Consider the following 9,172-nt stretch of genomic DNA (forward strand, 5'->3'; position numbering starts at 1 on the left):
AACTATCAAATGTCCACAACACTAAATGGCAAAGTGCAGATTACATCGGAGATAGGAAAAAGTATCAAAAGTCATTTTTATGGAGTACTCCCTCCGTCTGAAAATACTTATCATCAAAATAGATTAAAAGGGATGTATCTAGAACTAATATATGTCTAGATACATTCCCTATTATTTATTTTGATGACAAGTATTTCCGGACGGAGGGAGTATCTCGTAATGGATCTATTAAACTTGGTCAAAGATAGACAATCTTAACTTCTGAAAAAGCTATTTTTTTATTTTTAAAAAAGGAGGAGGAGTCCTGGCCTCTGCATCTGAACGATGCATGTAGCCATTTTATTAATTATTCACACAAAACCTTACAAAGTCATACAACAAAAGCCACCGTCTAGGCAACATCTGTCGCTACTCCTATCCAGTTGATGTAGGGATGCTGATAGTCTGGGCCTAATACCAAACAGACCTCGCAGCCAAACCTAACATCTAAGACCTGATGTCCCAACCAGGACGCCCGCTGGGTATGGGGCATCCACCAGTCCGGCGTACTCCTCAACCAGGACGCCTGTCGGGTATGAGGCCGCCGCAGCCACCTACCACCAATCCATCTTCAGTGTTGCATTGATGCATCTACCTTGTCCGGTCTAGCTGTCGTCGATGCCACGACGCCAGGCAACTCCATCATCATGCGCTCGTCCATCATCACGCGCCCACCGACGAGACCCCGTTGTTCCATGCCGCTAAGACCCGCTGTTGTAGACGTGCCAGATGCCATGCCGCTCCTCCGACGCGAAACACCACCTGTTGCCACTGGTCCCATCCCCTCCGCCTGCAGTTCCTCAAACCGAGCACCCAAACGCCCCAGGCGGCGCCTCCAAGAAGGGTACGACACACGCAGTGCCGCCGCCGCCCAATCTAAGGAGATTTAGGGTTTTCACCCGGGCATGGGGTCGGGGTGGAGGACAGGTACCTCGACGGCGCCTGCAAGGAGGAGAACGGCGACCCTGGTCATCGCCACTGTCAGGATGAACGAGTCATCCAAAGTTTTCTCCGGTCCGATGTCACCTCTACCAGCCCCCGCGAATGCACCGAGGTCGACGACCATGATCGTAAGCCACCAAATGCAGCACGAGAGAGCCGGCAGCACGGAGGAGATCCACCGGCGACTCACCGCCCACGCGGTCAAGACGCGGTCCATCCACCCCCCGCGAACGTCGCCAGCCGAGGGCGCCGTCGCCATGCCTAACGGGGCCGCCGAACATACTTATTGTGAGTTTTACTAGTTAACTAGATTTATAACCTTATTTTTACAGATATGACGCTAACTTTTTGGTCTGTAGCACACGAGCTTATTTGTAGGACTGAAATTCTAAGGAAAATTCTCCATCAAGTCAAACTTGATGAAGGATTTCTTTTTGCAAACATGCAATCCTTCTCTCCGGTGCAACTACGTATTAATATGCAATATTTTCCATTGACATATAATATATCTAGTGCGTAATTGCTATATTATTTACTTGTTCGTTTTTCTGAAGAGAACTGCTACACGAACGACACTTACCAGCTGAAATTTGCACGACATGCCATATCGCTCTCCATCCATGGGCAGGCCTATTCAGCAACGGGTGGTCAGATTAGCCATCGTGCCAGTGTGTTGAGCAAAATGTCGTGTGTGAAGTAGTACTTTTGAATCGTGCAAATCAAAAAGACCTCCAACGACAACAGACCTACTATTGGTAGTCCTATTCCCTCGATAAAAAAAAAGGTAGGCTAGTCCTATTGGTCCATGCTCGCGATTGGTGCAGCGGAAATCCACAGCGTAGACATGCGGCAGGCTTTGCAGAAACCATCACATGCGATTTATTGGTGCGGCTGGCAAATGTACGAACCCAGGAGCATTTACAACCGCGGATAGCAAATCCGACTTGGACAGTGACCGGTCACATCTCAAATTCGCTTCTCCAGATACCTCATACTCCCTCCATTCCACAATGTACCTCATACTCCTTCCATTTCACAATGTAGTGCTTCATCTATCTTCATGCTTTAACTTTGACCATAAATTTAACTACGAAGACCGATTGCGGCAGGAACAAAAATTATATCAGTGAATTCGTATTCGAAAGAAGTTTTCGGTTATATAATTTTTTCTCCCGCCGTAGTTGGTCTCGTTGGTTAAATTTATGGTTAAAGTTAGACTTCGGGAAGCGCGGGCACACTATATTTTGGAATGAAGGGAGTACTAAAAATCTTAGATCCATATAAAAGCATGCAAGCGATGAAATCAACACACTATGTAGAACAAATAACATATACTATCCTAATCCTCGTCGAAGATGTCCACTATCTCTGTGCCCGGCTCCGGGTACATGAGCGGCAGTCGCATCTCCGGCTTCTGCCACTCCTCCGTGTCGGCCTCCACATTCATCTCCGCTTCGACCTCGTCGAAGAGCGCGTCGGTCGGTGCCCATTCCTGTCGAATGAACTGCCGGTTAGCCTTCACATAGGCCTCATCTTGGATGGACTTCAGAAAGGCCTGCTGCTCCACCATCTTGACCGCTTGGGCGACGCGAACTCTGCCTCCGCGTCTTCCATGTTGAAGCCCGGAGCCGGAGCCGGCGCTAGCTGCTCCGCCTCCTCTGGATCCGCCGCCTTCATCGGAGCCGTCTGCTGCTCCTCTTTCTCCTCTGTCTCCGGCTGCTTCTCCTCCTCCTGCTCCGGCGAGTCCGGAGGCAAGCCGACCGTGATGCGTGCGGCGCGCCTCACCCCTATCACCTGCTCAATCTGGATCCGGCGCTCCGGCGTAAGCATAGCATAAGTGATCTTCTTTTGCTGGACATGGGGAAGCCAGAGGGCGTGGGAAGAGCGGCGGAGCGACAGAGAGGTGGTGGAGATGGGGGGAGATGGATGTGGCTAAGGTTCGGGGATGACAGCCAGTTTAAATAGCCGGATTTGGCCTTGGGTGACGAGACAGAGCGGCGCCATGTGATGTTCACAACCCCCACCGAAGGAGACATCCGTCGGATCACCGGGTTTTCTGGCGATTCCGTGTGGGACCCCAGCGTCAGTCCAACATGGCGAACGTGCCCAGACGCCCTATACACATCTCATATTTGGGTTGGATATAAGGGTACCGGTCAGCTCAGGCATTTAAGGCCCGTTTAAAGAGTTAGTCTGTGTCGTATTTTTGTGACCGGTCAGTGACTGGGATGTCCGCCCGGACGTTTAAAACGGTTTGGGGGCGCCGGGCTAAGAGCATCTCTAGCAGACCTCGCATCCGACCGGCCCGTAAAACATGTTTGCAGTTCACGAAAAAACGGCTTTGCGGGCCGACGCGGACGGCCGCAGATGTAGACCCTGCATAACAGACCCGTAAAAATGATATTCGCGGAATATGCTTTTTTATGGGTCGACTTTGTGGGGTCTGATCTGGCGCAGCTCCTCCCGGCCCGGAAAACCTAAATTTGCACCTTAATTTGATCCAACATAATGCATTTCTTTATTTTTTTTCAACAACACTGGATACATAAGACATCACCAAATCTTTGCTAGAATAGCAAGACAAAAAAACAAGAACCACAAGTATGCATTTTAGAAGATTTTCAACTTCCATAACTGCTCCCACTAGTTGGACTAATATCTTCTCAATGCATTCGTTATTGATCTGTGGATTCTTGATTTTGCATTCTTCTTTCTTCATCTTTGGTTCAAAAGAAGTAGACGTTGCTTCCCCTCTAGTTGCACATGGAGCCGCATCATTGCCTTTGATTCTACTACGGAGTGCACGAACGCCTATTAAGTATATTTCTATCAATAAATCAATGTATTTGGGTTCCCAAAACTAAAATGAGCATCCATTTTCCGACACACATGTTGATGTTCGACATGAGCTACCGCAATTGAACCAAAGAATGAGCTATCAAAATGAGCCGAATGAAAACAGCACGTACCCCATCGTTTTTACATTTGAAGAACACCCATCCGGGGTGCTTCGGTGTGCCCAAAGTTAGCCGCAGCACTGTCCGCATGCAGTCGTCGCACTGTATGAGCGACATCGGCGAGCCGCGGAGCCGCGGCGCGAGCGCCGAGCCCGGTGGACGGCAGGACGAATCCATGCCCGCAAACCATCGTCGGCGGCGGGAGGACGAACCCGTACCTGCATGCGGCGATGCGACCTTGCTGGGGATGCGGGAGATGCTCCCCGACCATTCCATCACTTGGCGCAGCCAGCGGCGGCCCGCGATGAAGGGCCGCAGATCCGCAACTTTCCGGCCCGCCGACGCATGAGGGGGCGGAGGGCAACCTCGTGCGTGTGGCGGCCTTTCGGCGTGCTCCCACCGGCTGCTTTCGCCGGAATCTTGGGCGGCGGCCCGTCGACGGGGCGAGGGGAAGAGGGGAGGTGGTTGGTGGGGAAAAGCACGGGCTGAAATATCTTCTTCACCATTCGCTTCCGCTTGTATGTAGGCCATCGTAGGGGCGAAGGAAAAACCCGCGTATTCATGGGGTGAGGCCGAGATTTTGTCGCGCCTTTTAAATTTTTTTTACAGACTGACCGTGTTTGCTGCACATGTTCGGGCGGGATTTTCCACACTAACCCGCATTTTAACGGTTATTTTGCTGGTTGGGACTTTTTTGTGAGGTATGCTAGAGTTGCTCTAAGGCACTCGGCGAGGGTCGCATTAGACGGATCCAACCCGCGTGCATACAGTGATCGACGGAAAGCCAGCGCACATAGTACGTACACCCAAGAGGCCAAGACGTTGCTCTCGCTACGTAATCCTGTGGCGTGCATGCAGATACATGCATACTAAGCGGCCGGGCAGACCTGCCTGCTCTACAGGATCCGGCCGGCCCGCCGGGGGACGTGCGTGCGTACGTCCGTCGCGCTTCTCGGAGGTGCGTGCATGCGCCGGCGCCGGCCCGCACGCGCGAACCGCGGTTCGCGGCCGTCGTGGCGTCGGCCGGCAGGCAGAGGTAGCTACGCGCCGTGCGGTGCGGTGCGGCCCGTCTGTGTGAGGGCAGTTGCGCGCGACACTCGTACCGTCCTTCTTTTTGGGGAACGTGAGAGCTTTATCCGAAAGGCAGTCCCCAAGCTGTCACCCAAAAAGGCCGCTCGTCAGGAAGGTAGGAGGTCCATCGATCCAAATCTTGTCGCAGCCTTGCGAGCCGCGTGGCAGTGCTGCTGCGGTGCGTGTACGCTGCATACATGGATGCCACTGGCAGTGGCAGGCGTACCGCGTACTACTAGCTGCGGACCCGAGCCAGCCGGCCTCGGCGACCGGTGAGATGGCTAGGGCTGCGCAAAAGCTTACGTACCGCCTTTAACGTTGTTACAGGAAAATAAGTGAGCACGTACGTGCTCCACTGTGCTCCGGTGTAGAGCCGCATTATCATTTTTGGTTGCTTCTACAGCGCTTGCCGCGTTGTTGTCGGTGCGTAGTATCGTGTTGTAAGAGCATCTTCAACCCGTGCACAAAAACTGCTCCCCGCGTTAAAAGTTGGATTTTTTTTAGGTGCCAGATAGCTTCAGAAAAAACTGTAAAATAGTATACGCGCAAAAATGCTTTGGGCACACGCTAAAAAACGTTATTAGAAATTGTAAATTTGGGGCGTCAGATTGCGTGTGCTTCACAATTTGCACTGCGTGTTTTTTTATATGCATTTTTAAATATTTAGTAACCCATGTTAGGTCTGACACGTTAAAAATGCTACAGTGACGTGTTAAAATTTTTACGCGTCTGTTGAAGATGCTCTAACCAGAAGACTCCATGCAAACCCAAGGCGCGGGGTAGCTGCATGCTGTAACTAGCTAGCAGACTCCATGCAAACCCGTGGCTGGCGTGGCGCCTACATGTTGTAGGCAAAATTTCATGTTTTGACCCTTTTTCGAAACCTATTTGAAATCTGACCCTAAGTTGAAATTTTTCAAGATCTGACCCTTTTGCTACCGCCAGAGCCCATGGCGGTAGGGTCTAACAGCCTACCGCCAAGGACTTTGACGGTAGGAAACATCTCTATCGTCAAACGGGCTAGCGGTAGTCTGCACAACCCTACCGCCAAGATGCTTGGCGGTAGGCATAAGCACGCATTGTGTTCAATACTTAGGCTGGTTTTGACGGTAGGGCATGCAACCCTATCGCCAGGGTCCTTGGCGGTAGGCTGTTATACCCTACCGTCATGGTCTATGGCGATAGTAAAAGGGTCAAATCTTAAAAAAAAATTACAAACTAGGGTCAGATTTCGAATAGGTTTGGAAAAAGGTCAAAACACAAAATTTAGTCCAATATGGTAACGATACCACCAGGAAGGCAGGAAGCATGGGCATGACTTTCAAAAAGAAACATTAGGTACGGAATACTCCTAGTACTGTGGTGCTGCCCAACGGAGTGAATGTCGTAACCGTACGCTCTGCCCGGGAAGCACCAAGCAATAAAGCTACTGCCCAACGGCTCTGTTCATTCGTTGAGGGGGCACATGTCAGACAGGCCCTTCAATGGCAATATCAGAGATTCAGAACCTAAAGAAACCACTGTGCGTGAGGACCTCAATAGTAACGTACTAATACCCACTCGTGTTGAACTGTTGATCTACTAAACCTGGACAAAGGTAACAACAGCCAGCCAGGCAGACCTAGCTACGATCTCTCCCGCAATAAAATGCTAGCTAGACGACCTACGGTATGCATAGCACTGCTCTTCTCCCCCATAATTGGTGGTGTGGACTGGACAAAGATGCGAGTACGGCAAGCCGGGACCGCCGTGGAGCATCACCCAGAGTCGACACCGGTTGAGAATTTCTGGCCCACTGACACCTTTGCTGCGCGTATGTATCAGAGGTTACATCACTCGCACAGAGCGGTAGGGTCAGCTTAATAACAGATTTGCCACGGTTAAAACTTTCCGCTCTTCTCCATCGACATGTATACAGCGCTAATAAGCACACTGATGACGAGTCATGGTAGACAACAGCACAAGAATAGCTACGTGCACTCAGCCACGGCCGCGGGCTTCAGGGTCCTTGCCGGGTGGTGCTGCCCCGCAGACGCGCTCGTCATGGGTGTTTGCCGTGTTGGTCGTGGCCTCCGACAGGATACCGAGGGAGAAGACGCCCAGTGGCCTTGAGCTGGATGTGTAGCTGCCTTCGTACATGTTACCGCTTTTCACCACCACCACCATCTCGCACTTCTCTCTGAGGAGGAGATCAATGACGTGCTCCAGCGAGGTTGAACAAGGCACGCACAGTGGTGGTCTCGCCATTGAAAGAAGAGGCGAGTCCATCTGCAAAAGGAAAATATAAGTGTTCAGGATCACACGAGAATGCTTCCAAGAGAAAATATCAAATACTCCCCCGTCCCATAATGTAGTGTCAGAAAAAACGTCTTACATTATGGGACAGAGGAAGTATGTTGCAATTGAAACTGGAGTATAGGTTTGTCCTTCCGTGCAAATTGAAATTATTGAATAATTAACCCCCTCCGAGTAAACCGACAGTTACATACCATTTTTCTACCGTCCAAAGAATGGATTCGACTCGACTCGTACGATGTTGGCCATACATTTTTCTTCTTCTTTCAAGGGACAACTGAACCAAGTATCCTAATGGCACTACCGACCCTTGTGACCGGTGTTCCTCAAACTCTACACCAATAGGCAATAGTGCTTACCGAATATCCATTTCTGAATCCGAGCTCATTTGATCTTGGAGAACTGTAAAAAGAAAACTAAAAAAATTCAAAAATAACTGATTTTTGTTTGCATGTAAGATGTTTGAGTGCGTGAGGTCCCTGTCAAATTTCAGCTCATTCGGACATCTAAGTAGCTCTCAGCAAAAAACCAAATCGGTCGGAATAGTGCATGAACAGTACACTTTTTCACAAACCCCAATTTTATTGTTTTTGTTGAGAGCTACTTAGATATCCAAATGAGCTGAAAATTGGCACGGTCCTCAAGCACTCAAACATGTTCCATGTCAAAAAAATCAGATTTTTTTTGAATTTTTCTAGTATTTTTTTATTTTACTGTTTATAGGCGGGAGGGGAGCAAATGAGCTCCGGAGCCATTTTTGCCGCTCTCCTATGCACCGCCATACTTGACCTTTTTTAGACCAATCCAAGCAATAACAGTACATGCATTTTCATGTCATCTAGCCTACTTCTCTAGTTAACACTTAACAGTGGGCAACTAATGAACACAACACAGATTTTTAACTGCGTAAGTTAATGCTGCCAGCCACGCCCAGCTTCTACCTCACCAGGCACTATGCCGCCCATTAGATGTCAAAATACTGTTCCTTGCAACAAAATTCAGTTCCAGCTGTTCCAAAAGATTTCATACCTTGGTACAATGGCGGCTGTGAACTATTCCAACACAACTTCCCCAGTCATTCACAAGAGGAACCGCAGAGTCTTTCAAGAATCGCATCGCAACATTTTCCAAGATCAAGTCAGCACCTAACGGTTGACTTTCTCGAAACGGAATCATATACTTCTCGACAGGATCATTCAAGAGAATCTACAATGTCATTAGACAGAAGTTAAGATAACCAAGTTAAAGTGGATATAAGACACAAACGAAATGAATACACAACCTGTGGAAATACATGTGGTCTAAGAGGAGAGTTGGTGAATCCAGATAGCGTTTCAACTTTGAGTGCCACCTGGTATGAACAGAAAGGAACAAAACTTAACAATGACCGTGTTTCCACTTCATCAGATCAAGTTCATAGAACTGGCAAAACAAACAGAATATTTGCTATATCATCCTGGCACCCAGTCCCATCATCGAAAAAACCTAGCAGTTTCACCAATCCAGATACATCAAACACATGGAACTTCAAACAAAAAAAGAACATGCACTAGCTATTGTCACCTGCTACCTCTGTGCCAAAATATAAGACACTTTTGTAGGCTAAACTAGCCAACAAAAACGTCTTATATTTTCATACGGAGGGAGTAGATGTTGGTCCTGTACTTCAGAAACTAGACTGGCAATGCATAAGATGAAAACTAAGCAAGCATTCATTTCATGAGAGAGCTCATGTACCAAGGAGAGATAATTATGCTCCTGCCCTTCAAAACAACAAAAGGCATGCAAGGCTCGAATAAACTATTTGCTCCGTTAGTTGCATGAAATGAATCCATAGAAAGTCTTACTGAGTTGCTCCCCGTACACCC

At 49.0% G+C, this 9,172-nt stretch overlaps 1 protein-coding gene across 1 annotated transcript in view; it reads right to left on the reverse strand.

Moving 5' to 3' along the window:
* Positions 1–6,790: 6,790 nt before the first annotated feature.
* LOC119301643 (pentatricopeptide repeat-containing protein At5g10690-like) overlaps positions 6,791–9,172 on the reverse strand; it is an 11,013-nt gene continuing 8,631 nt past the window's right edge. The window contains exons 10-12 of the mRNA XM_037578638.1: positions 8,587–8,655; positions 8,334–8,510; positions 6,791–7,277 (exon numbers count right to left, since the gene is read on the reverse strand). Coding sequence (XP_037434535.1) covers positions 6,990–7,277; positions 8,334–8,510; positions 8,587–8,655 — 534 coding nt within the window. The 3' untranslated portion in view covers positions 6,791–6,989. The remainder of the gene's footprint in view (positions 7,278–8,333; positions 8,511–8,586; positions 8,656–9,172) is intronic.

Source organism: Triticum dicoccoides, chromosome 5A (assembly GCF_002162155.2).
Source record: "Triticum dicoccoides isolate Atlit2015 ecotype Zavitan chromosome 5A, WEW_v2.0, whole genome shotgun sequence".
NCBI classification, from domain to species: Eukaryota; Viridiplantae; Streptophyta; class Magnoliopsida; order Poales; family Poaceae; genus Triticum; species Triticum dicoccoides.